The following is a 27,973-nucleotide window of genomic DNA, read 5'->3' on the forward strand; positions in this document are numbered from 1 at the left end:
GTAATTGAATTTCAGGCTGTGGATGGAAACAAGGCAGCAGAGACTTAACATCCTGAAATCCAGCTGCACAGAAGGTTGGTTGGACCAAAACTCTCATTTCTATGTATCTCAGCAAATTTGCCATCATCTATTGCCTCTGAGCCACTCTTAGAATCCAAGTGTACACTGTGGTACTTGGCCACTAGAAGATTTTAGTTGATGAGTCAAGTCTATCCAGCTGCTATCGCAGGAATTTGAAATGCAACCTTGTGTTGGTGCTGTGAAAGTGAATTAAACTGAAAGCCATAAAAGTAGAGTTGCGTGAATAACTGGTTTTTTCAGCATGCAAGCATCTAGTCTTACTCTTGCAAGGTTGTCTTGAAAGACATGAAAGCTGTCCATAGTTACTACTATAACAGATAGATGATTTAATTGCACTTCTGTATTTAATAGCATTCTTGATCATCCACTACAATCCTCAGGATTATGCCTAGGAAAAATGTTTTATTGTAAGAACTGTAAGTGAGCCAAGCAGAAGTGTAGAGATTCCTTCTGCTTCCTCATGAAAACTGCTGCCACAGCTGACTTCACAGAAGGGTGTTCACTCTCTGTCCTGCAGTGTTTATGTTGTGGCTTTCTATTCTGATGACACATTCTCTTTTGGGCAAAGAGCATCTCTTCCTACTTGCCTGGACAGTACAGTGTCTATAAAAACAGAAACCAAAATTAATTAATTAATTAAAATTAATGTTTAAGCTCTTGGCAAATCTGTAAGACAAAGGGAGTATTAAATTCAGCTCTTTAGGAAATTTCCACCTCACACTGCACTGAATCTTCCTTTTATTGCCTTGAGGTATACTTCAGTCTGTACTTGCACATATGAAATAATAATAACATGCACAATTTTATAAAACTTAAGCATTATAGAACATTATACTACATGAATCAATAACTTTCACTGCTGTTGCAAACAAGGGCATGGCTAACAAACTTAGTGGATTTGCATTTTGTTAGATATAACTCCCAATTCCTTTCAGAAAAAGATACTGATAATACATCAGGATAGATTTTAGGACGTAGAAACTGCATTACACTTAAAATCTTGTTTGTAGACAAAGAGAAAGCACACCTTATATAAAACTAAAGTCAAGAATTTGTTGAAAATGTAACTGAAATCCCAAGTGTCTAATTATTTTTAGTCCAGCACTAATTGCTACACAAAAAAGAAAGAATAATGGTGTATATGCACACGCTTACTTTCTACCCCTTTTCCTACTGCTAAGCTCACCCTCACTCTTCTGCAGCCACTCTGGGTCCTGAGGTTAGTGGTTTCATTCTTGGGTGGTAGTGAGAGGAGGGGACTTTACAGCAGATTATCAGCATCCAGAGCTCACCTCTGGGAGGAATATGATGTTTAGATTGCTGGTTTCTTCTTCACTTTGAGGGACTGCACTCACATTTGCAATTAATTCTTAGGTTTTTCTGGTTGTCTGAGACTCCATATTACATTTGAATGCACTATATAAGATACTGTTTAAATATCTTGGATTCTTTGTTCTGCTTTCCCTCTAGGTGACTCTGAGTGGGGCTCCTTGGGTAAAATGACCTGAAGAGTAGTCCCTAAACGATTTGTGCTGTTAGCAGCCTTAGAGGGGGTAAAAAAAAGTTTTAACTTCCCAAAGAATCCTCCAAGGATTGGACATTGATTTGTTCAACTAATTGAACAAATTCGTTACAATTATCATGCAAGTTCTTGCCATTCTCAAATTTCATCATTTGCCTTCTCCTGGTGTAATGGAAAGTAATTTGGAGGAGGGAGTACATAGTATCCTACAATGAGCAGGATCAAAGGAATAAGGAAAGAAAATAACTCTCCATCTATTATCACATGACATCTGATTGTATCTAAAATTATCTGAGATCTCCTGCTATTGATTACAGATCCTCTATCTGACTGCATTCATAGTTGTTCCTCATGTATCCCATTAAACTTATTAACCTTAAATATATCTCCTTGAGTGAAAAAGGGAGAGCAGAACATGAAGTTACTAGAAAAGCTGAGGGAACAGTAATCTGTTGATGGAAAGGAGGATGAACAAGCTGAAAGCTTTCAGTTTGGTTTAGACGTTCCAGAGTAGCACATCTGCCATTAGCCATAAATTTCTCGGGAGAACAGACACACTTCTTTTTTTCCATTAGGGTGGTCCAAAACAGAGCTTCAGTGCAATGAAAATAGTAGCCATTTTGTCTCACAAAGCAGCCTACTCTGTTTCCTCGTTTAGACAAAAAGATGGTATGTTAAGGAGTTTGCACAGTGGGTGAAATTTAACTCATGAGCCTGCTCATTTCATGTGCTGCTTCAGGAACTTGTGAATAGTTTTATACACTTTCCTAAGAGATGCTCCCACCGCAAATTCTTCATCCTTGGACATTGTGTGTTTTGCTGAATACTTATGGTAAACTAATAACTGCCAGCAGCCATCTTTACTACTTGCATGAAGCACAGCATGATATATATCACCTAGTCGTGCAGTTTTAACCTCACTGTGGAACAGAGAAGCTGCTTAAGTTTCTTAACTGCCTTATCTTGTCTTGATGCTCCTGAAAAATGAGCAGCTAGAAAGGACAGGGCTTAACTGACAATGGTTAAGGGGAAAATAGCCAAAGCATTAGTTCAGAGACCACTTTCCAAAATTCTCCAACTGCTGCAGGAATTTGACTTAGTATGCAAAGCTCCTACTAGACGTTCAGAATTCCGTGTCTGGTGTGACTTCTCTGCAACTTCATGAGTATTATCAGGTTTATGAAATGGCATATACTTCCTGTATGTTTTTCTGAACAAGCATTGCTGGATTATTCCACAGCATGAAGAGAGGTACAGAGAAGACACACACTGCACTAGCAGCTCAGAAACGCAAGCAGAAATGTCAGAGTACTTGCCACCATTTTAATAGATGTATTGAACTGATGTGAGTCCATCGGTGTTCTCCTGCACTCCAGCAACACCTTCTAAGCCAGGAATTTATCTTTTTTTCTTTTCTCTATCAACTCTGGTATTACAAAAAACCGTGGGAAAGGGGTGTTGTGCTTAAGTTTGGGGGTTTATTTCATTTTGGTTTGTTTTTCTAAACACATAAACTGTTTAACCTAATTTAATGCTTTTTAAAACAAAATTTCAGGAAAGGTGTATGTGCTGTTAGTTATTATGCTAACGCTTGAAAAAGTGTTTGTAAGCAGTAAAATGATTAATGTCTTAGTTGGGGTTCGGCCAGACTGTGGATTTCACTGTCATCAGAGGTTCCCCACACAAGCCCCGCGGGAACAGCTCTCCGTGAGGGAATCCGGGAACAGCTCTCCGTGAGGGAATCCGGGAACGCTGCGGGAGCTGGGCGGGGCCGCCGTCACGCCCGCGCGCCCTGCCGCCGAGCCGCGCGCCCATTGGTTGGTCGCGGGTCACGTGGGTCACGTGCCCTGCCGGCTGCACGTGTGCGGTGGCCTTACTAGGGTGTCGGTGCGCGGCGCCATCTTCTCTCCTTTTGGAGCTCCGGTGGCCGAGGGACGGTGGTAGGATTGGGGTTCGGTGCCGCTCTTATGGAAGCGGGAGGCTTTTCCCCGGCAGGACCCCCCTCTCTCCCATCTCCATCGGCGCAGAGGCCGGGCTGGGCCGCCCTCACTCCCGTCCGCGGGCAGAATCTGCGAGGTTCGGTGCCGGGCGCCATTTTCTGTCCTTGTCGGACCCTCCGGAGTCGGGCGGGAGGCGGCTGCTGATGTGTTCTGTCTCCTGTAAGCAGGTCTGGCAGGGCAAAGCATGATTGAAGAGGACTGGAATGCGGAGTTAGGGGACGAGGCGTTGCTCCCATCCCTTGAGAAGGTATGGTGGGGGGGAGGGGCGGCAATTAAGCTGTAGTGTATTTACTTCTTTTCCTTTCTTCCAACCCCTGTCCGTGCAGCCTGCGTGGCTCGTGGGCTGTGGTGTCCCCTGTTCCTGTGATTTCTGAAGCTCCTGAGGAACTTGCCCTTAACTTGGTGCTGGAAAGACAGTGTTTTCTTAACAAAGAGTAGGAGTTTCAGTCTCTGAAAATGTTGAGGTGCCTTGCCTCCCTGGAAGCTCCTGGGACGTGGTTGGTGTGAGTGATTATTGTTACTCTTCCAGATGCTCGATGCTGCCCCTTTACATTGGATTGTGAAAGGATGCATACTTTTTGGAAATAAAATGTCCTCATAATATCGGCATATACTAATAACTCATTAATTACCTTGTGTGACCTAGGAACTGAGTACCTATGTGGATAGGCTAGTGGATCAGGATAAGCTGGAAAAGAAGTAGAACGAACTTAGGCAGGGTAGAAACTTAAAACCGCAGATCAGTGTTGATTAGGAGTATTCCACTGCAGTTTTCTAAGTGCTGAAGGAGGCTGGTGGTTCACACTGCATGTCCTTTTTGCCTTCTAATGTATTCTTCTTTTGTGTATACGTGGTATAGTGTTTTTCATGTAACATAAGCTGAGAACAGATTGCTGGCTTTTGGGTATTAGTAGGCCACAATTTCTTGCACAAATCAGATTGGTTTGATGGTTGTTATTGCTGGCTATTGAACAGTGAAAGGGCATTGAAAGGGCAGCGTTGGAACTGCATTATTGGAGGCTTGCAGAACCATATCTGTCGATGAAGGTGTGGATTAGACGTGAACTGTAACTTCTCTCTCGAAGCTGTCCTTTTAGCTGTTCTGTTTGCTGTCTCTTCCTGCTAGCAGTCACAGAATTGCGATTTCGTTTTACCACAGCAACGAGTAGAACATGAGTGACTGTTCTCTGTTTTTCAGTTAATACAGTGCCTCATGTTGTTCCCAAATTTCATGATCTTAAATGCAGAGCTGATGTAGAAAGGGTGAGCAGTGTACCTGTGTAAAGGACTGTACGTAGGACTTTGAATATACTTTACAGTATATTTTTGCAAATATAGTAAGCAGCCATAGGAGTTTGCTGCAACTGAAGAGGTTTCCTCTACGCCAGCAGTTTGCTTGCTGCTGTTTTGTTCATGTACTCTAGTGCTTGTTGTATACTTCATGAGCTTGACATCTTATCTGTATATGATGTGATTTCTGGTAACAATCAGATGCAAACAGTATGCCGTTTAGAGTACTGAAATGTAATAAACTGAAGCGAGCAGAGGAGTGTGACAGTCTGCATTTCAGGAGGTGCAGAAGGCAACGTTTTAAGGGGAAGACATAGCAACTGTATCTGTGTTTATCTATGTTTGCTTGGCCTGAAGTTATCATGATATTGTGTCTTTTTTTTTTTTTTTGTAGGTTAGCTTGTTTGAAAGACCAAATGACCTCTCTTCTGGATTCAGTCCAAGTGTAGGCTCATTCGGTAGGTGAAAGGCACTTCTGGCTGGCATTTGGGGGAGTTGATCTCTTGAGCAGTTTACAAGATTAAAGGAAAATACAGTATTATCATTGTGATATTTAATGTGTCCCTTATGGAGTAGCAGCATCAAATTATAGAGAGAACATAATGAATATGCTTTTTTTTGACTTTCAACCTTCATTTATTTACTTATTTACTTTTTTTACTATTTTACTTTATTCATTTGTTTACAATACAATATATAACTTCTACTGAGTCAAAGATAGCTATGAATGTTAACTCAGTTATTTTTTCTAATTCTAGGTACTGATGAATTTTTGAACAGACAATGCCAACCAATGAGTAGTTTTGGTAAAGGAAGGAATTTTGCAGCCAAAGGTAACTTCCTCTAATGGCTGTAATTCTAATGGCTAGTCCTATATTATATATTAAGTTTTGATTATTAAGGTGCTCAGTTTTGTTGTATCAGAGCCAAATGAGTATTTGTGACTTAGAGAGTAATTCAGGTCCTTATTTTTGCATAATGTAGGCACTCAGTGTCACCCCTTGGTTTTGACTGCACAACACAGGGTACCACACTGCATTTCCCAGGACTCAGTATCTAAAATTGTTGTTTTGTTTACCTCTTGCTTTGATTGTTTTGCCTGGGGAGGGGTATTTTTCTGATAGTTTTGTTGTAATACGGTATAAAAGTCAAGCTGAGTATTAGTACTCATATGTATACTGTGTGAGGGACTATATCAGTGCACTTCCTTGAAAGACCTGAAAGCTTCCTTTCTTTAGTATCCATAAAGCAATATTCAGTCCCTGTCCTCATACTGCTTACAGTGGTGAGTGCCACACCTGTATGCAGTGCACCTTGAGGAGGCAGCTTGGCAGTAGTACTGCATGTGCTTTCACCTGGTACGTACAATATACAGAGGCAGTGGGAGCTGCTGGCTAATTCTGTGCCATAGGACTGGTTATAAAACAAGAAAGATTGAAATTCTAGTCCTGGTCTGGGCTGGTTTATCAAAAGTTCTGACTGCAGAACAGCTGTGGAGCCACTCAGTGTTTATTGCAGTGATTTAAAGCGAGCTGGCATCTAAGCCCCCACACAACTGCTTGCTCAGTTGAAGAATAAGGACTAAGGAGAAAATTCTAGTCTAAGCTGACTCCTTGGACCTTGGACAACACCTAAAACTGTCCAGCATAAAATGATAAATACCTTATTTGTGCATATAACTCTTTACTTTCCTCCTCATCAGGAGAGTGATTAAGGAAAGGGATTAGAAATAAAAATACACTAAATACTTGTCACTGCTGACTGAGTAAGCAATTCTGAGTCATTAAACAAAAAAAAAATGGAAGTTGGTAGATCTGAAAGGTGCACTTTCAAATCCTAACTCTGCAGGTACTAGTTGTGAGAACTGAGAAGGTGCAAATGCTGTCAGTTGCCTTCTGACTGAACCAGAGGTCTGAGTGACAGAATCACAGAATCAGCTAGGTTGGAAAAAGACCCCTGAGATGATGAAGTCCTACCTTTGAACCAGCACCACCTCGTCTACTAGACCATGGCACTCAGTGCCACATCCAGTCTTTCTCTAAACACCTTCAGGGACGGTGACTTTACCACCTCCCTGGGCAGCCCATTCCAGTGCCCAGTCACTCTCTCTGTAAAGAACTTCTTCCTAATGTCTAACCTAAACCTCTCCTGGCACAGCTTAAGGCTGTGCCCTCTTGTCCTATTGCTAGTTGCCTGGGAGAAGAGACTGAGGCCCACCTGGCTGCAACTTCCTTTCAGGTAGTTGTAGAGAGTGATGAGGTCACCCCTGAGCCTTCTCTTCTTCAGACTGAACAACTCCAGCTCCCTCAGCCTCTCCTCATAGGACTTGTGCTCCAGATACTTCACTGGTCTTGTTGCCCTTTTTTGATTTGCATCTGCATCAAAACTGAAGAATTGAATGTTAGTGGCATATGCATGTAAGGTGAAATACTTACATCTGATTTATGTCTTGAAATCTTACAGGAGAGCAGTACTGTTCTTGTCAGACTTTCTGGCAAAAAGTACTTTTTGTCTTCATTGTTTCATGTGTTTAGGCAAATGACTGAGTTACGTTACACTTTTTTTGTGGATTTATGAAACAAGGAATGAAAAGAATTAAAAGATGGTGGACTTGCACATGTGATACTAGGGAAACTAAATGACTGTGTTCTATACTGCACTGCAGGTGTTCAAGAAAGAAACATAGAAGATGCTAGTACACAAAATAGAGGGTCTAAAGGATTCCGTGGTGGCTTTGGACGAGGTAAGAGTAAGTTTTTTGTATCAACTAATTTATAGGGGAACAGCATATGTATTACCATTCTTTCTGGGTTTGCTTGCTCCCTGAGAACTACCAGTACAAGGGTGAGTGCTGTGAAATGGCTTCTGTTCTTCATCCAGGTAAAAGGCACTTGATCTGCACATGCAGAATTGGGCAAACTAATTTATTGTGTGCTGTGCTGTACTGCAGGTTTTCAAGGAAGAAATGCTGTAGAAGGTTCTAGTACAAATACAAAAAATAAAGGGTTTAAAGGATTTCATGGTGACTTTGGACGACATGAGAGTAAGTCTTTGGGGTTTTTTTATATTAACTGGTTTGTACAGGAACAGCATACATTTGGCCGTTCTTTCTGGGTTTGCTTACTCCCTGATGTGGCGGTTTGACCCTAACTGGGTGACAGGATATCCAAGCCGCTTTCTTACCTTGCCTCTGCAGAGTAGCAGAGGAGAGGAAAAAAAAACAGTAAGGAATTCATGAGTGTAGATAAGGGCAAAACAGACTCAGCATAGGGAATAAAACTTAAATTTATTACTACCAAGATAAAAATTAAGAGAGTGAGAAATAAAACAATCTTAAACAAACAGCTTCTTCCCCCTCCCCTGTTTTCTTCTAAGTTCTCCTTCTTCCCCCCCAAGCAGTGCAGGGAAACAGGAAGGGGTTTTGTAATCAGTTTGAGTCCACCCTTCCGACTGCAGTTCTTGCCAGTCTGCTGTCCTGTGGGTTACTCCTCCATCAGGTGCAGGGGGGATCTTTGTGCCCCAATGGTTTTCTGTGGGCTGCAGGGGGACAACCTGTGTCATCATTGTCTTCACCACAGATATAGGGGGTCATGGCTCTGAGTCCTTCCCCTGCTTCTGTGGGGTCCCTCCCCACGGGAAACAGTCTTCGATGGACTTCTCCCTGTGGGTCCATCCACCCCTTGGGTAACAGTTCTCTTCAATCTGCTGCTCCATGGGTCATTTTGGACAAGTCCTACCTGGGAAAACGTATTTCTGCATTTTCCTCTCCACGGGCTACACATCTCCTGCAGGACTTTGCTGTGTCCTTTCACCAGTTTCAGCGTTGTGCTCTTCCATGAGCTGCAGGGGGGCAAAATCTCCGAACCCCAATGATCTTCCACCAGTGGCAGGGGTCTCAGTTCTCAGTCTTTCCCCTGCTGGAGGGAGAGAGGGAGGCCCCCCGGGCCTCTTCTCTCACCCCTGCTGCTCTGACCTTGGAGTCTGCTTGTTATCCCATGTTCTCCTCCTCTCTTCTCCAGGCTGGAATTTCTTCTGTTCAACAACCTTCTCTTCCTCTGCTCTTAAATATATTATTACAAAAGCGCCTTTTCATTGGCTCAGCTTTGGCCAGCACCAAGGAAGTTCCTCCTGGAGTTGGCTATCATCGGCTTTTTTTATAGGGCAGCGAAACTTCTAGCGACTTCTAACTGAAACCAGTCTATAACCCCCTTGGGCTATAAGACTGATGACACCTGAGAATTGCGAGTACTAGGGTGAAAGCTACAAAATGGCTTCTGGTCTTCAAATGTGTGGCTGTGTTGTGGAACAGGAATGGGGTCTTTAGGAAAAAGTATCACCTTAAGTATAATACAGCATAGGTTGGGGTTAACAAAGAATCTGTTGGGACTGTTGCACTGCAGATTTCTTGGGGTAAATATTACTAGCTTTAACTGTAGTATTTCCTTATACTAACTTTGTATTCTGTATCCACTACAATGTCTAGATGGGCAGAGGAACATATCTCAGTCTGGAATTCTTGGCTCTACAGAAAAAGGAGTGTTTACAGATGGTGCAGGTAAGACTTTTTAATGTGAAGGGGTGAACCTTTCAGATTTGCTTAGTGGCAATTTGTGGCAGTGCTGTGCCTTGTTAGCTTGAATGGGTCTTTGAGCAACCTAATCTAATGGACAGCATCCCTGCCTGTGTCAGGGGGATTGTAACTAGGTGATCTTTCAGGTTCCTTCCAACCTAAAACATTCAATGATTAGAATGCATTTTCAGAAGTGCTCCTTAATATTTGAGGAACAATTGATTTGCCCCTATATGAGTTAGTTCAAGCTAAGTTTTTCAGATTTTTAATTCAAATAATGATTTTTAGGAAGTGTTTATAGAGGCAGCATACTAATTCTTCTAGTGGTTGTAACTGCATCCTTAACAATGCATCCTTTAAAAAACCAAGTTACTATTTTACAAAACCAGCACAGTTTCAAAAAATTCTTGACCATTTCTGCATCTTCTGGATTGATGCCCACTGTGGTAGGGAAATGCTAGGTTTGTTTGACTACGCACATGGCAGCGTTTTGTGCAGGGGAATGAAAATGAGAAGTTCTGCTGTAGCCTCTCCAAGAATTGTGAAGTGACTCACAAGCTGTATGCAGGGCCTGTAGTATTTGTGGATACTTACATCTAGACTGTTTTTGCAGTGAGCCTTTAAGATGTGAGTTTGGTTTTTATTTCTTTAATTGATTTGGAAAAACTCAAAGGATGAATAAATTGGTATTCACCAAGCCTTGGTGAAGAAGGAGCCACAAATGCTGTGGTAGGAGAACTTCTTGATGTCATGTAACAGCAGATTCTCCTTGTCATTACAGTATGATAGACCAGCTGAATACTTTTTGGCAACAAAGTATTTAGTCTTCTTTTTTTTCATATATTTAGCTGAATCAGTTATATTGTTCTTTTAATGGGAATTAATAAGGAATTAGAAGAAAAATTTCCAGATAAAAGATGCTTCATCTGCACATGTGAAATTAGGCAAAGTAAGTTATTATGTTCTATGCTGCACTGCAGGTTTGCAAGAAAGAAACGTTGTGGAAGATTTTAGTACACGAAATAGAGGATCCAAAGGAATGCGTGGTGGCTTTGGACAAGGTGAGAGTAAGTTTTTTGTATTGACTGGTTTATATGGGAACAACATACATTGGCCATTCTTTCTGGGTTTGCTCCCTGAGAACTACTAGTACAGGGGTGAAAGCTATGAAATGTTTTCTGTTCTTCAGCTGTATTGTGGGACATAGATGATGTCTTTACAAAATGGCATTACTGGAAATAATACATCATAGGCTGAAGTTAACAAAGGGTGTGTTGCACTGCAGATTTCTTGGAGTAAATAGTACTGACATCAATCGTGTTTCATTATACTAATTTTATACCCTGTCCATTACTTACAGGTAATAATAATGGACGAAGGGTCATACCTCAGTCTGGAACTCTTGGCTCTAGAGAAAAAGAGGCATTTACAGATGGTGCAGGTGAGACTTTTAGTATTGGGGGGTGAACCTTTCAGATTTGCTGATTGGTGATTTCTGGCAGTGCAGTTCCTTCCTAACTTTGCTAAATGCTGCTATTGTGATTCTCCTTATTAAGAGCCTTCTGCAAATGTTAGGTATCTTTTTTGTATGCCTGCAAAAGACGTGTTTGTAACTTGTATGAATTTTAGTGATTAGATTTTCAAAGCTGTTGTCTTCTATTTTTTTTTTTTTTGGTCTTGCTCCTATTGGCTCAGGTAATGTACAGTGAAGCAGAGGTGCTAGCCCCAAAATTGGAAGTAAGCCTTAAGAATTTGCTCAGTTTTGAAACAGTCACTCTGCACTTCTTTTTACCCTTCCTACAAGTGGAAGTATTTTAGGTTTGTCCAGACTGGCAAGTAGGGTGTGTAGCTCAGAGAGGCCAGCTTCTCCTGATTAAACTTTATTTTGATCTTGGTGGGGGTTTTTTTTGGTGGTGGTTTTTTTTTGTTTTTGTTTTGAGGTTTTTTTGGTTGGTTTTTTTTTTTTTTGTTGTTGTTGTTGTTGTTTGTTTTTGTTTTGGGTTTTTGTTTGTTTTGTGTTGTTTTCTACAAGGGATTTTTCCCTCACAGTCCTGTACTCTGCCACTGATGCTGCAGTACCTTGTTACCTATATGTTGTACTATTGTAGAGCATAGTAATTTTTCAGTTGTAGAAGTAGCATAATTTAAATTAGAAATGCCATTAAACTGTGTGATGGATAGTGGATGGCTGGTATTCTCCATGAAAGGTCATTTTGTATAATAGTGGTGAAAGAATTTTTCATGGTAAAAAGGACAGATAAATGATTCTTTACTCAGAGGGTAGTGAAGCACTGGGACAAGTTACCCAGAGAGGTTGTGGGTACCCCATTCCTGGAAGTGTTAAAGGCCGGGCTGAGTGAGGCTTTGAGCAACCTGGTCTAGTGGGTGGTATCCCTACCCATGGCAGAGAGGTTGGAACTATATGATCTTTAAGATCCCTTCCAACCCAAACCATTCTGTGATTTCAGAAGTGCTCCTTAATATCCGAAGAACAATGGATTTGCTTCTATTTGACTTAGTTCAAGCTAAGTTTTTCAGATTTTTAGTTCAAATAATGATTTTTAGGAACTGAAATGTTTATAGAAGCAGCATGCTAATGGTCCTAGTGGAGATAATGCATCCTTAACATAGGGTAGTAATTCCTTTCTCATGACCACAGGGTAAACTGTTAAAATGTAAAGACTGTTTTGCTTATTGCTATGCAACAGTTGCACCTGTCTGTATAGAAGTTGATGTGGAAAGATGGTTCTTCGTAAGGAGCAGTTTGTTGCATGGGAAATATGTCCTTGGATCCTAAGAGCATGTGTCTGGTTGATAAAGGATTTTTTGACGAGCTCTTGAAAGTAAGGTCCTTGAGCAAATGTGAGACAAGAATGCTTTACAAAAGTCTGACTTCATTTATGAGTGTTAGGTTTAGTAGTATAAAATTAAGTTTTGACAGAGTCAATTTACGGAATTTTGTGCCTTCCTGGAAAGTGGAGGGAAATCCAAATGACACCTCACTGAACTTCAGTAGCTCCGTACTTAAAATAGTTTTAGTTTAACTTTGCTTGATATTGTTCATTAACTTAAATGGTTGTGTTCTTAAGGTCCAAAGGTGACGTATGTGCCCCCTCCTCCACCTGATGATGAACAAGCCATCTTTGCACATTATGAGACAGGAATGAATTTTGACAAGTATGATGAAAATATCGTTGAAGTGTCAGGACTGGACCCTCCAGCAGCATTAACGGTTAGTAAACTGATTAACTGCAGAGCGTGATTTTGCAAGGGTTTTTAATTCACTGAGTTTAGTATTGGCTGCTAATGAAAATACTAATAAAAATTTGGAGTATTGCAGACAGTACGATCTTGGAAGGAGGTACTGCCCATTTGAAAGATACAAATTTGAATTCACAAGAACATTGACAAACTACATAAATGTTCCAGAGAAATAGACAGATATTGAAAGAAAGAGGTCTTCAGCAGCGTTTGCTGGGAAGGCTGGTAGAGTTATCTTACTGAAGTTTTTTGGTGGGGGATCTTTAATAATGTAAATGAATGTGTGTTGGAAAAGTATTGATTTGGACAGAGAAGTGTTTGAAAGTAATTTCTATTCCTGTTCTCTGTGGCTGCAGTTTATTGTTTAGCATACAACTTTGCTGTTTCTCCATATGTGTGGCCAGTGTTTAAAAAAGAAAAAAAACCCTTTCCAGGGAAAACAAGGAGTAAAGACATACAAAGGGTTTAGTAGCACCTGTGTTGAAAGGGAAGATACAGAGATGTTTTCACCACTGGTCTTCTGAAAAGCTTTTTCACTGAAGTTAGTGATTTTTGTCATATATGGTGCTTTTTGGTTCTGGGTAAGAATGTTACTTTAGCTCCCCTTCTTGTTTTTAGCAGAGAGACTGTGTCTATCTCCTACATGAAATGAAACTGAACAGCTTGTTTTCATAGCATACTATGATATGAGTTTACCTGCTTGAATGCAGATGTATGGCTTCTGAGCAGTTTTCTCTCACAACTGCTACACCAGCTGAAAGCCTTCTGTCCTATAAACAATGTTACTGAATGGCATGAGCAGATTTGAGAGACCTTTGGAATTTTTACCTACAGGAACCTTGGCAATCTAGATGACTGGTGAGGCTCTCTAAAGTTAATGCTTTTAGTTTTTGGATGTCCGTGTCATGTGGTAAGTTTCTCTGGCTTTCTAACTTCTTGTGATTGTGTAATAACCTAATTTTTTTTCTGTTACAGAGTTTTGCAGATGCTAACATCTCCCATACTTTAACTGTGAACATTGCTAAAGCTGGATACTCGAAACCTACTCCAGTGCAGAAGTACAGCATTCCTATTGTACTGGCAGGACGGGATTTAATGGCATGTGCCCAGACAGGATCAGGAAAAACTGTAAGCATTATGTATACTGCTGTGACTATGAACTTTCAGGTGGATGATTGCAGTCTTGCATGTGCCAGATGCTTCACAGCTTGTAATCTAGTAATTTAACACTTAGGTAGCAATGGCAGGCGCAGTATTAAGCACAGATACAAATGATGTCACATACTGGGTGACTAAAAATTTCCTTTTAGTTTCAGTGAACCCACTGTCTTGGTACAGAGGGCCAACCTTCAGGGCTGCAGATACAGATTCAGAAGTATAGGCAGGCATTCCTGGACACTGCTGATGTGAAAACTCAGTGGTTGGAAGTATGGAGTTCTTTCGGTGTTGTGTGGAGTTTTGTCTTGTTTAGTGTTTTTTGGTGGTGGTTTGGTTTTTTTCTGGTTGGTTTGTGTGTGTGAGTTTTGTTTTCAATGTTTTTGTGGGTGTTTTAGGGGGTTTTTTAGAACTTAGCCAGATTGTAACCCTGTGTTGTGCTACTTTGTCACACTTGGTTTGAGGAAATTTGATCTGCACCAGACTTGGTTTTGATGTTATGTAGCTTACCTAGTTATTTCTTCTGAAAAATCTCATCTGTCTGTAGAAAGGCAAATGTCCAACGCTTATGCTCTAAATATTCTGAACGCTCTTGGAACTGCTGTACAGATGCAGTTTTGTGATTAACTAATCTTGCATGGAAGTAAGTGTGCTGGTGTAGTGCAGAGCTGTGTTGCAAACTGAGCTGCAATTCTAGTAGTCTGGAGAATGTTGATACATAGTTACTTTACAGACCTACTGATAATAATCTGAAGTTTGTAAGTACATATTAAGGACCTCTTTTGATCATCGGTACATAATTATCAGTGTATGTCATCAAAGTATGGAACTGCCTGAAGAACTGAGAAGGTAGCCACTGTATGCCTGTGTTCCTGTGTTATATTAGACCTTTGGAATCCAAAGAGATGCTTTCATATTGCTTAAATAAGGAGAAATAAGCTTCCATGTTCTGTAGTGTGTTCAGGTCAGTCCTACGGCAGTCTTATTTCCTTGATTGTGTGCGCTATCATTCAAGCTTTAAGATTGATACACTCAGCTTTTAGCATGACTGATGAAAGCTAACCAGCATAAATACTGCTGGGTTTTTTTGTTGTGTTTTTTTTTTTTTTCCAGGCAGCTTTTCTTGTACCGATTGTGGCCCAAATGATGAGAGATGGTGTAACTGCCAGCAGCTTTAAAGAGCAGCAAGAACCGGAATGTATTATTACTGGGCCAACTAGAGAACTAGTAAATCAGATCTTCCTAGAAGCAAGGAAATTTGTTTATGGGTAAGTTCTTACACTGTTGCCTGGTATTACTTTGCCTAAATCTACAAATTACTACTTTGCCTAAATCAACAGTGGTGATTTTTTTTTCATAAATACTTGTAAAATTTTTTGTGCCAGTCAAATTGTTACAAATACTTGAGTTCAGATTATAATGAGTTTAGATTATAATACTAACCAGCAGGTTTCTTACTAGGATTTAAACTCCTAGTGTTCCTGGTACTGGGTGGGTGAATAGGAGGCTTAGTCCAGCTTGAAGAGGAGATAAGTACTAAACTTTGTCACATAATACTGATGGGAAAAATGAAACATCTTGCATGAAGTGTTAAGAAAACTTTCTTTTCTGACCATCCAGGAGCCACTCTGGCAGTCACAGTCACACCACCAGGGATTTTACTGCTGTGTCCAAAGCCCCTTCAGAGCAGGTGGCTCCAGTGACCCCATGGGTGCCTCACTTGACTCCCTACACACACCACTCAATCAGACAGGGTTTCCACACCGACTTGACCCCAAGTTTCCCACAGCAGAGTCTCAGATCTCTGTTTTCTTTAAGTAATTTAACTGTTGTGCAGCAACACGCAGCAGCTCAAGCTGAATGTCTCCATGAAGGGACCCCTGAACAAAGGAATCACTGGGCTTTATACACTCAGTGTATGTATGTGACATTCTGGGGTCTTTTTACTGAGTTGTTGGCTCCTACTGAGTCTCTTGAGTGTCAGGTCACCTGGCTAATGATGCAGGTCCCTCTGCCTTTTGTTAAGCAAAGTGTTGGTACCCAGTTCATGGCCTTTTGCTTGGGCTCCAGCCATTTCCAGCCACCCAGAGCTCAATCTGCAGCTCACACTGCAACTGCACACTGAGCTACCTGCACTAGATTTATTCTTCAACATGAGGAAACTGATGAGCTTACCCTATGTAATTTATACTTGCTTTATTTTCATCTTAATAAAAACAGAGGTATGTGTTAGGGGTTTTAGTTGACTTTCAGTGATGGTTTCTGGTAACTCTTACTTCCCTATGTTTCTGGTCTTGGACAGACATTTCACGGCTCATGGAAACTTCTAGCTTTCAAAACAACAAAAGATCTAAACCTGTCATTGAGCCCTTGGGATGTTGCATGAGAGTACATTTGTATTAGTTTTGTCATTGATCTTTCCACTGCTAAGTAATAGGTTTCACCAGTGCACAGAATAGAATTAAATCTATTGTCTATGACAGTTTATTGCTGTTAGGAGGTGCAATGCAGAACATCTTCAGTGCTAAATCTGGTGGGGTAAATCAATACTTGGCTTTATTCAAGCAAACTTATACTTGGAGGCTGTCTGCCTTTGAAAAGTAGGATCATGTTCACCTATATACTTACTAAGCACGTTATTAAGAACAGCATCTTAGTCTCTGAAACTCTTCTAACTTTGTAGCTAAACACAGTCTAGCTGTTCATCATCATTGTAGCTAATTCTGTTCAACTAGATGCACATGATTTCACAATAAAATAGCTTTTGAGTCTAGAAAACTTCTACTACATCTGGCCTACAGTAAAAACAAGATACCCTCCATTTGGGGGGCAGTCAAGCAGTATCAGGATGTGAATCTGTTGTCTCTACAGAATTTCATGCATATTACTCAGTTCAGATTTATGATACTCTTAAGTTCTTTGGTTTAATTCACAAATAGGAATATGACACATATATATTAAAAGTGGATAAATATTGAAATTGTAGAAGTCCTTAATGCCTTTATATTCTTGACTAAAGCTTTCTGAAGGGTTTTTATTAATCCTGGTAAAAATTTACTGTGTCTGTATTCACTGTTGCTGCATATAAAGCTGAATTAGTATCTTCAAGAGAAGACAGTTTGAATTTGAGTATAAAAATGCTCATTGCATGCATACAAAGACCTTAGTGAAAGGTTATAAAGGTGAGCTTGTAGACCTGCTTCACAGCTGCATAAGGTAGTTCTTGCTTGAGGAGGTGGTTTCTACAGAAGAGTATCTGGTGTAGCTGTACTTGATGGATCTAACCAGGAAGCTTTGTAAGAAGAACACTGAGTATTGTAGTCTTCAAGTGGATTTGCAGTCTAATCCTTGTGTCACACACCATATGGCCAGTGTAATTAGTTGCTTTACAAAGGTTCTACCTGTGTATTTTTTTTATTTGGCACTGTCTTTTTAAGATCTGCAGAGATTACTTTTGAAGCTCTAGAGGCATATAGAGAGGTGGTTCTGCTTTTATTAAGTGTATATGTGTATAAAAGAGGATCGAGTCTAACATCATTTTGGCTGTTAGTGTTGTTCATTCCAAGTAAGCCATCTTGGCAGCCTCTGTTACGGAGCGGGAGTGGGAACTTCAGGGTTACAGTGAGCAAATATCTGGGTTTTGAGTCCTTTTGGAGCAAGCTGTACTGTATGGAGAAGAAATTAAACCACTCTAAGATTGTTTGTGGTAGACCTGTTTTTTTTTTTTTTCCAAATTTTCCTGTAACAATACTGTTTACATACTTACGTAGTTAATCCAAACTTTTTTCTACATAACAGAACTTGTATAAGGCCTGTTGTAGTCTATGGAGGTACACAAATAAGCCATTCAGTTCGTCAGGTAATGCAAGGCTGTAATATACTGTGTGCCACTCCAGGAAGGCTTCTAGATATCATTGGAAGAGGAAAGGTAAGATCTTAAAATTTAATGTGAAGTTCCTAAGTACTCTTACATTTTTTACATACTGGTTCTCATTTTCAAATTTGATAGAAGCAGAGATAGAACCGTTGAAAACCAGTCAGTATGCTACCTTTGTACAGGTGCTGAAATAAAAGTGAGCTTCTCTTAGAATATGTAAGTTCCATGAGGTTTTTGAAAGAATATCCTGAGTGTAGATCTCTTCAGTTCCTTCCAGAGCCAAATGGAAAATACCAGTCTAAATCAAAGTGGCTGGAGTATTCATGGCAATAAAATTTCATAGTTTAAATACATGGAACAGCTTTGCTTAGTTCTTTTGGAAAATTCTGTAGCAGATTTTGACTTCCTGTTTGCTTTGCTACAATGGTTTTTATCTAAAACTATTTTCATACTGATTTTATTAAATATACAAAAAACTCCAGTGTGATACTGTATTTGAATTTTTATTTTTCCACTGTTGTAAATTCAAATCCAAATTGCTGCAACTTAGATTGGTGACTCAGTGATGTTGCAGTGGACAAATGAAGTTTGGAAAAACATTTCCTGATAATAAACTGGAAATTGGTTTTCTGCTGTTGCTGGGCTTTTAATCAAAATGATTGGTCTTGGTCAGGACCAGCAAAGTTGTAATGTCCTTAATAATGCTTCCTGGCATAATTTATTTTTTCAGAACAAGAGTTTTTTTTGAGAATGGGTTGTATGAGAGAACCTTTCTAAAACTCAAAACATAATTCCAGAGTAGATATGCTTGAGTAATTTGTAAAGTTATGCTTGAAGTAAAAGTAACTTATGTAAGATATGCTTGAAGTTGATCTTCAGGTTCTATCTCAATTTATATTGCTAAATCAAGTTCTGAAGCACTTCATTGTGTGCATACTACTAGAATTAGGGCAAATTAAAAAATTGAGGTTGAGATGCAAATAAAAATACTTTGATTTGTGAATAATTAACTTTCATTTTTTAGTAACTTCTACTTGAAAGAAATAAGTAAAAGGTGGATTTTGCCAGTGAGGAAATTTTGTAAGTATGTTCTGTAAGTGAACCAATACTGTTTTTCTTTGACTGAAATATTTGCAGATCAGTTTGCATAATGTGAAATATTTGGTGCTAGATGAAGCAGACCGCATGCTTGATATGGGTTTTAGCTCAGAGATGAAGAAGCTGATTCATTTCCCAGACATGCCACAAAAAGACAAACGCCAGACACTAATGTTTAGTGCCACGTTCCCTGAAGAAGTTCAGAGGTGAGTAAAGTAAAAATAGAAATACATCTAAAGATGTGCTTGTATAGAACTAAATATCTGAAGAGTTAAGAATACTCCTTATGTTTCTGGGCTGCAGCAAGTGCACATTGCTGGGTCACATCCAGCTTCTCATCCACCAGCAACCCTAAGTCTTTCTCCTTAGGGCCGGTCTTGATCCGTTTTTCTGTCCAGCCTGTACTCGTCCTGTCCTATTGGCTCGTGTGAAAGGTTTCTTTCCCTACTTTTATAAGCCCTTTTTAGGTAGTAGAAGGCTGCAGTAAGATCTCCCCAGAGCCTTCTTTTCTCTAGGCTGAACAACTCCAGCTCCTCAACTCTCTCAAACTTGCTTCACAGGAGAGATGCTCCAGTTCTCTAATCATTTTTGGGGCCTCCCCTGCACCTGCTCTAACAGATCCATGTCTGTCTTGTCCTGAAGACCCCAGAGCTGTACACAGCACTCCAGGTGGGGCTTCATAAGGCAGAGTCAGAATCACCTCCCCCGACCTGCTGGTCATACTTCTTTTCGTGCAGCCCAGGATGTGGTTGGGGTTCTGGGCCCAAACACTGCAGACTTTTCTAGCTTTTTAAAAAGATGCGCATATGACTGCTTGTGTTATTCTTCACAAGACAGAATAAAAATATTTGTTGTAAGGGTTGCTTAATTTAAATGAAAGTACTTGATATTAAAGCAAAAATAATCTACACAATAGACTTCATGTTGCTTAATTTTATCTCTTTTTAAGGCTGGCTGCTGAATTTTTGAAAACTGATTTTTTATTTGTTGTTGTTGGACATGTGGGTGGAGCATGCAGTGATGTTCAGCAAAATGTTCTTCAGGTTTCTCAGTATCTCAAGAGAGATAAACTGATGGAAATTCTACGCAGCATAGGTAATTTTCCATGTTGTTAATTGTTTACCAGGGAAGAAAAATTGCTTGGTTTTAAACTTTGTTTAAAAGGTCATGATTCTGTGATTTTTGTTGTGTGACATGCTTTACAAGACTGCTGATGAAGCTTGAAGTGGAACTTCGAGATTTCCAAGGCATATTGTGTTACAGATATTTCATAGATTCATAGAATAGTTTTGATTAGAAGGGACCTCTAAAGGTCATTGAATCTAATCAAATACACAGTATTTGTCAATGTCTCATCTTTTTTTTAATACTAGAAGACAAGCTACCTAGATGGTTTTTTCTTTATATGGTCAATTATAATTCTTTAGTATCTGGGGGTATTATCTCAAGATTATAGGTGTATTAAAATTGCTATATGAATGTTTGGGCCTCTATTTTGTTAGTGGCTGGGATTTTTTAATTTTTGTTCTGAATTTATCTTACATTTTAATGCTGAAAACTGGAACTGAGATTGGAATTAAAATGTAGTCTGTCTGCCTTGCTGTAGCAAGGGAGTGCTTGCTTCTCAGAGAGCAACATTAATTTCTTCCTTTTATTGAGGAGAAAAATAGAATGCATGTGTCTTCACAGATTTCTGTATTGATCTAGAAATTGATCAGTTGAGTTTAGTTAGTTCAACACAGTCAAGAAATTACAGTATGTGTGTATATATTAGATGTTTATATAAGTAAGTGCAACTCTAAATAGTGAAATGCATCATGTTTCGAACTGCAGTGGCTCTGAACTTCTGTTCAATATAGGTAATGAGCGAACCATGGTGTTTGTGGACACAAAGAAAAAAGCAGACTTCATTGCATGCTTTCTTTGTCAAGAAAATATACCAGCCACCAGCATCCATGGGTAAGTATTTTTAAAGTGAAAGTCACCTTACTATTGTGAGAAACTTTTATTGAGAACACAAGTTTTGCCACATCTGTGTAGTTTAATTTGCCATGTTTCAGATGGTCCTGTAATTCTCAGCAGCTCTGCCAATGGAGAATGTAAACTTTCTGAACGCTGGTTCTCACAGCATTTGCTAAGTATATGTCTTTTTGATTGACCACATGTAAAACACTGTGTCTGAACTGGAGAATCTTATGCCTAATGCATAGAAAATTAGTATATAATAAATTCTGTAGAATCAGCTGTAGTTCATGTGTAGTTTTTGCTGTAATTTCTGTGACCAAAATCAGAACTTGTGCTGTTACTGGTGAGATGATGTTCATAAATGCGAGTGGCAGTTGTGGACCTTTCACTCTGTCTTACAGGCTTCCTCAGAATGATAAGTCACATGCCATACAGACTTCTGATGCTGTCATTTCTGTCTCTATGATGTGTTCACAGACGTAACATTTATATGGAGATAGATTTAAAGAAAAGATGCTTCTAGCTTGTGTTAATAGTCCACTCATTAGTTTTGCATACCTGAACAGACGCTGAGAAACAAAATGAAGTAGGTTCTGATTCCAGGTAAAAACACATCTAAGATGATGTGTTTTTCACATCAGGAGCTAGAATGAAGTTTTGTGATGTTTTTTTAATCTTAGTGGACTGTAGCACATTGAAAATGTAATTCTGTTGTGGGTTTTGTATTAGGAGGAAGGGACTTGAATTCTTGCCAATAAAAATTGTTGTAGGCAGTGTTCTGACAGACGTCAGAACATCAAGGTTCTAGAGGGGTTCATATGGTCTTATTACACAGATACAAGATGTTTGTGTGTACCCTGTGGCCTGTCAGAGGTATAGATGTGTGAAAGTCATTTTGAGGAGGTCTTGGCTAGTCTGAATTGCTCTCCCACAAGTCCCTTGTGTGACAGGAGGTTGTTAACACATTTCTGTAGAAACACTGCACTGTGAATTAAAGACACCTGAATAAGGCGTTCAGTGGAAGTGTCATGAATGTTACTGGTTTCTGATTCACTTTACCCTTTTGAGTTGAAGTTAGGATAGTTACTCTTCTCTGGAATAGCGGTCATACCAGACCACTAAAAATCCCATGTTAAGATCCCAAAGAGCACTATTTAGCTTTCTTACTTGTTTTCTCATTTAGACAACAAAGAATGTCAGTGAAACTCTGATCCACAGTAGTTAAGTACTGGATGATCTGTAAATACTCTTTAAACTTGCAAACCCCAGAGCAAATATAGTTTTCTTGGCATGATGATAAACAGAAGACAAGTTCTGTACTGTTGGCTGGCCACATTTTTTAGTATATCTGAAAAATGGCCTATGCAGGAGTCTAAGAGTCAAGGTAGACTTCATCTTCATTACTCTGACTCCCTACTACAAAACTATAGGAGAAGGACTTCTAACTATGGCATGAAGAACAACCAATTAAATAAGTGAATCTTCTTAGGGAGGCAGTTTGATGTACAGTTATGTCTGGTACTTTAAAAAAACTTCAGTGTATGCAGAGACTTATGTTAAAGCAGTCGTTAATCAGTTAAAAATTCAGAAAACCTAAATTGGTAGTATATGTGGGTTGTTCAGGGGTTTTTTGGGTTTGTGTCCGTTGTCCCCTACAAGGATTACTTCTATCCATGAATCATGACATTTAAAGTATATCTTAAATAATACTGTAGATCTTTTGAGACATCCATCTAACCGTTGCTTTCTTTGTAGAGATAGAGAGCAGAGAGAGAGAGAAATAGCTCTTCAGGATTTTCGTTCTGGAAAATGTCCAGTTCTTGTGGCAACTTCAGTGGCAGCAAGAGGTCTGGACATCGAAAGCGTTCAGCATGTAATTAATTTTGATCTTCCTTCCACAATTGAGGAGTATGTACACAGAATTGGACGAACTGGCCGTTGTGGAAATACAGGAAAAGCAATTTGCTTCTTTGATAATGATTCGGATGGCCATCTTGCGCAGTCTCTAATTAAAGTGCTTTCAGACGTAAGTTTCAGATCTTACTGCTTAACTTTGTCTGCTCTTTGGGATTTTACTTTAATGTGCTGAGCAACTGTTAGGTCTTTGGAACAGCTAGGGAACTCCTGAATTGGTAAAGCGGTCAAAGTCTCTAAATTGTCTTTCCTGATTATGTAGGCCCAGCAGGAAGTTCCTCTTTGGTTGACAGAAGTTGCTTTTGAGTCTGAAAGAGGAAGACTCTCAGTTAATATCCAAAAGGTAAGTGTAGAAATGAACTGGAAGTCTTGGCTTTTAGAACTTCGTCTTAGGGAAAAAATGTGTTTAGCAGTATATATCCTGAGTAAGGCCACTGAAACTGTTTTGACTGTAACTTCATCGCTTTTCATGTGCATCTTCAAAGAATTCCAGAGAATTAGTGAAACTAATTTTAAACAACTTGCTTGACTTGGACTCTTACGGTGTGGTCCGGTACTAACTGCCTTACTCTTGATCTGTAGTGTCCAGAGTTAGTCTGTGGAAGAAAGGTTTATGCAAACATATGCCAAGGCTATAGTTCCAGAAATTTTTCTACTGCACATGTAAAGTGGGAGCAGATAGTTGCTGATCATACAGTTACTGCTTGCTATGAGTCAGGTAACTCCTTGACAAAAATCTTCAATTATTTACAGTTAAATAAATGCCCCAATCTGGTCCACACCAAAATTGTTAATATCTGTGATGAGGAGAAGCCTTCTAGTCCCTTGGTGTTGCTGACACCAGATGTTAAAATACAGCTCGAATAAAGGAGAAGGCCTCTATGGCATAGCTCTCAAATCACTCTGCAATGAGTATTTTAGGATTTAAATTCTATACTGGCTGGTTCCCTGATCAGATCTGAATAATTTTTCTTGGGTCTTTATGGGGTCTCAGTTACATAAACTTTGCTTCCTTCTCACATTTGCAGCCTTAGCGGATCTTTCCTGTTTATTCCTTTTCAAGGACACTTTTTTCATTTTTATAGATTGCTTTCAAAAATAGATCTCACTGGATTCTTCCAAATACATGTCTCCAGCCTTTGTGTAACGTCTCCCAGCGTTTCATGAATCTGTGATTTTCTAGGTCCAAGTCCTTTATATGTCCTTTATAACCTGAGTTACCAAATCTGACTGTTGTCCATGGGTATGTGTGAATACAATATTTTCAGGTGAAATCTCTCTGCCTATGTTGGGAATACTGTCCTTTATATCACGTGGTGCACCGTGTTGGAGATCATGAGGTTCTAATTCTTTTGAGACTTTCTGATGTCAGTCTGACAGAAACTGTGCATTTTTAACCAGCCTTATTTTTTTCTTTCAAATGAATTATTAAAGCTGGGGTTTACTGCTTTACTTTTAATAAAAGAAAATCTTACTTAATGTTCAGTAAGGATCCTGATGCCCTTTCTTTTGGAGAAAGGTAATATTTATCTTTTTATAATAATTACTTGCAAAGGGAATGTGTGGAAGGGCCATTTGATAATCAAATGATGAATATGAAAGCAGGATCTGTTGGAGGATCTTATCTGATTCTTTTGGGATAATCTCGTAGATGATTGGACTTCATTAAAAAAAAAAAAAAACAACAAAAAAAAATTTGCTGGGAGAGTAATGCATACAGTCATTTTTATATAAGAAATTGAGAAGTAATTTTTTTCCCCGCAGTTGTATGAACTGATTTATTTTGGGTAAGAAAAGATGTTGGGATGTGAACTTTATTGTTACTACCACACCTGATGAAATCTGAGGTTGATTAAACTGCGTTAATTTCACAATGGGGTCCAAAAACCTTGTGTACAGAAGGTGCATGATAAAAACTGTATTTAAAAACAGTGTTCAGATACATTGAGGCATGTACGCAGAAAGCTGAAATTGTTTTGCAGTGACTTTTACCATTAAATAATTGGTAATGATTCTAAACTAGGACCTGTTCTATTTCCTAGAATAACAGAGGTAGAGGCAACATGAACCCAGGAGAAATGAAGATGGAGTACTCTACAAGTGAAGCTGAGTCATGGGATTAAAACTACTTTATCCCAAACTGGTTTATATTCTGTTGTACTGTAAACGAAATGTTGCATAGGAAGATAGTCTTGTGAAGACCTAGTTTGGGAAAGTGCTTTATATAAGGGTTCACTTTGTCCTTTTTTTGTAACATGTCAGTTAAAAAGTTTGAATTTTGTGTTGGGATGACTCAGGGATCTGTTGAACACCTCTTAAGCAATTGCTTAATAGAAATTTGAGGAGTTCAGTTTGAATGTAGCCTCTGTATCAGATATTACAAAAAAACACATATTGCACTTTCATGAACTGGTATTATTTTGACATGGGTGGAACATTTGCATCTCCATATGGAACTAAAGGTCAGGGGCTACACCCACAACTTAGTGGAAATACGTGTTTTCAGAGCTGTCATCAGAGAATGATGGAGCCCTGTTTGTTTCTAGTAGAATGTTTTTACCTTTGACAGAGAAATACACTTCTGCCGTCTCTTGTGGAAAAGTTTGCTTTAGAACAAGCCTGGTGACTTAGGTCTGAGAGGTTTCCCTGGCTTGTAGAACCTATAGAGGGTAAGCAGTCATTAACAGTTTAAGGAGATTTCTTTAAAGTTGCTTTTCCTTTTAATTTTTTTTTTCTTTATCAATGCAGTATGCTACAAAGATGCATATCATTGTGTTCCAAAGGAAAATGGCAAAGATATTTGGTAATATCTCGCACAGCTAAACAAGTTTACAAGCTTCTTAAGTCCTTTGGTATTTCACACACAGTGCTGAGCACTATTTCTTATACAGTCTTCCCGCTTAATCCAGGGAAATAATAATTTTAAGCTCTGCTTACAGGACTGAAGGTTTAATGCCTAAGTTTGACTGGGCGGTACTATGGAATCTGTCATTGTGGAAAAGCATGCTGTCACTGTCATCAAAACTATTTACTTAAATATCCATTTATAAAAATAGTGTTATTTTTGTAGACTGTAGTTTTACTGCTATATAATGTGGGAAAATAGTAAAATAAGTGCTAATTGTGTATTTGGAAGTGAGCGGAAAGGATAATAAATTGCAACTCACGTGCAGTGGATGTATTTAGGCCTGAAGTCTGTAATTCAGAGTAAATAGCCTGGGCAGCATGACTCCTTTTCCTGAGAAGTCTCCTTGAAGATTTTTACATCCATTCTGAATTTTAGGTGAGAAATTGAGGGTGCTTTTGGTTGCTGACTGCAGTAAATGAGAGTAAACTGTAATTGTTGGAGGAAACTGTGAGTTGATAAAGCCTTCCGTTTCTGTGAAAAGAAGTCAGAGGACAGAGTCATGGACCAAAACTTAGAATAAACCTGTGAAGGGAACTTGGTTTAGCATTTTTTAAAGGACCACTTAGATCAGTGGGTGCTTTTTGCTTTGTCTCCCATTTTACGATTTGCTGAGTTGGGGTCAGGCAACAGAAGGAATTCTGTCTCTTTTTCTGTAAAAGAACTGTTCTGACCCTGTTGTTCCTATTGTTCTTAACCACTTTACAGAATAAAGGAAAATTAAAACCTTGAAGAGTTGAAGTACTTGAAGAAAAATGCAGTTCCTTCTTGAACATTCAGTTTTGCTTTAAGCCTTGTGATTCTTTAAATACATATTTAATCTGTGGGAAGATATTTCAATGTGATTCTCCGCTGGAGAGAAAATGCTGAGATGACAATGTACCACATACCTGTAATTTCGGTTAGATAATTCTACTGCCTATAGTTGTGCTAAACTCAGGTCCTTGGATGTTTTTCTGATCTTTACTTCCATGTTTGTATAAAAATTGCTGTCTGTTTTGCAACTTAGTTCAAGATTAAAGTGAAGGTTCTTAACAAGCTAGTGTTGAGAAATTCCTTCAAACCTTCTTTCATTGAACAATATTTAAAATGCTGCTTTTTCTTTTTCTGTCGCATTACAGTAGTAATGCACTTAATGCAGTACCTGAACTTTTCCTCACAAGTTGAGTTTCTCATCATGGTTTGAGAGGAGTGCAGTCAGGGTGTCTGTTGCATCTGGATGAGTTGGAGTTTGTTTTCCCTTTAGCCCTGTGAAGGGGTGCACAAAGCTGTGCTTTGTATTGGTATTAGAAAGGTCTGGGTGACACAGCTGTGTTTTGGCAGCTGCTGAGCAGTGCTCACACAGAAAAGTAGGAGGAAGGAGGGTATTTGCTACTTAGAATGCTTGCCTTCCAGAGCAACCACTGCATATGCTGAAGCCCTGCTTCCCTGGAAAAGTGTCTGGACATGGCTTGCTGATGGGAAGTAGGTAAAGTCTCTGGGTTTTTTTCTTCCTTTGTGTGCATGCAGCCTTTCACTTTTGACTTAGTAAACTCCCTTATCTCAATCCTTGAGTAGTTTCCCATTTTATTGTTGCTCCCCCTTCCTGCTTCGAAGAGGGAGCAGTACAGTGGCTTGGTACAACACCTGACATCCTGCCAAGGTCAAACTACCATAGGGTGAAAAGAAAGGACAGTCTGTAGACGTGACTTCTGACACTGTTTTGATTTTAGATCCTGGTCAAAACACCTGTTTTAGTAACCTGGATACAGATTTACAAAGTCAGTCAGGTATGGTATCTTAGAAGAAAATGAGCACAATCTCTTTGGAAGTAATGATCGTGGTTCAAATACTCTGAGGCAGCTAAGTTCCTACAGGTAAATTACTAGTGTATTAGTTCAGAGAAAGTCAAGAAATTGCACAAAGAACTGAACACTGTTCATGAGTAAAAATAAAGGAAATTCAAGTTTTTAAGTTTCAGGCTTAAGTTGGGCAAGATGACCTCCAGAGTTCCCATTCAATCTCAGGCATTCCATGATTCATATTCTGTGACATCAGGTAAAAATTAAGTTGAGAAGTGGATGGGAATAACAGCATGTCATAGAATGACTGAACTGCTACTTCTAAACAGCTAAGAAAAAAAACACCCCAGTGTGCATCAGGATCAGAAAGCAAGCGAGGGGGCACTTGCTTCTCAAGTTGGCTGGTAAGAAACACTGTGCTGGGGGATGATCAGCAGAAGCATTCAAGAACAGGGCTCTCATCCAGAGTGATCTGGGCAGACATGAAGAAACAGGTCTTGTGCAAGGCAGTGTGGACAAATGAGGAGCTCCTAATGGAATTTAAAATAATACCT

At 39.4% G+C, this 27,973-nt stretch overlaps 1 protein-coding gene across 1 annotated transcript; it reads left to right on the plus strand.

Moving 5' to 3' along the window:
• The first annotated feature begins 3,787 nt into the window (after positions 1-3,787).
• Positions 3,788-25,026, plus strand: DDX4 (DEAD-box helicase 4). Its single transcript, XM_050329823.1, has 18 exons — positions 3,788-3,850; positions 5,288-5,351; positions 5,652-5,726; positions 7,559-7,636; positions 7,844-7,936; positions 9,377-9,448; positions 10,444-10,524; positions 10,824-10,904; positions 12,553-12,695; positions 13,700-13,852; positions 14,993-15,147; positions 17,678-17,807; positions 18,894-19,060; positions 19,804-19,949; positions 20,714-20,813; positions 22,575-22,845; positions 22,996-23,076; positions 24,776-25,026. The coding sequence occupies exons 1-18, from the start codon at positions 3,788-3,790 to the stop codon at positions 24,854-24,856; spliced, it is 2,034 nt and encodes a 677-aa protein (XP_050185780.1). The 3' UTR covers positions 24,857-25,026.
• Positions 25,027-27,973: the final 2,947 nt, after the last annotated feature.

Source organism: Myiozetetes cayanensis, unplaced genomic scaffold, assembly GCF_022539395.1.
Source record: "Myiozetetes cayanensis isolate MyiCay16 unplaced genomic scaffold, myiCay2020 scf4, whole genome shotgun sequence".
Lineage (NCBI taxonomy): Eukaryota > Metazoa > Chordata > Aves > Passeriformes > Tyrannidae > Myiozetetes > Myiozetetes cayanensis.

What these genes read in the sequence shown, in the direction of transcription:
- DDX4 (XM_050329823.1), top strand. Translation starts at nt 3,788, where the DNA reads ATGATTGAAGAGGACTGGAATGCGGAGTTAGGGGACGAGGCGTTGCTC. An exon ending in GGCATTTACAGATGGTGCAG is followed by an intron (nt 10,905 to 12,552) that starts GTGAGACTTTTA and finishes TGTGTTCTTAAG; the next exon opens with GTCCAAAGGTGACGTATGTG. An exon ending in ACCCTCCAGCAGCATTAACG is followed by an intron (nt 12,696 to 13,699) that starts GTTAGTAAACTG and finishes TTTCTGTTACAG; the next exon opens with AGTTTTGCAGATGCTAACAT.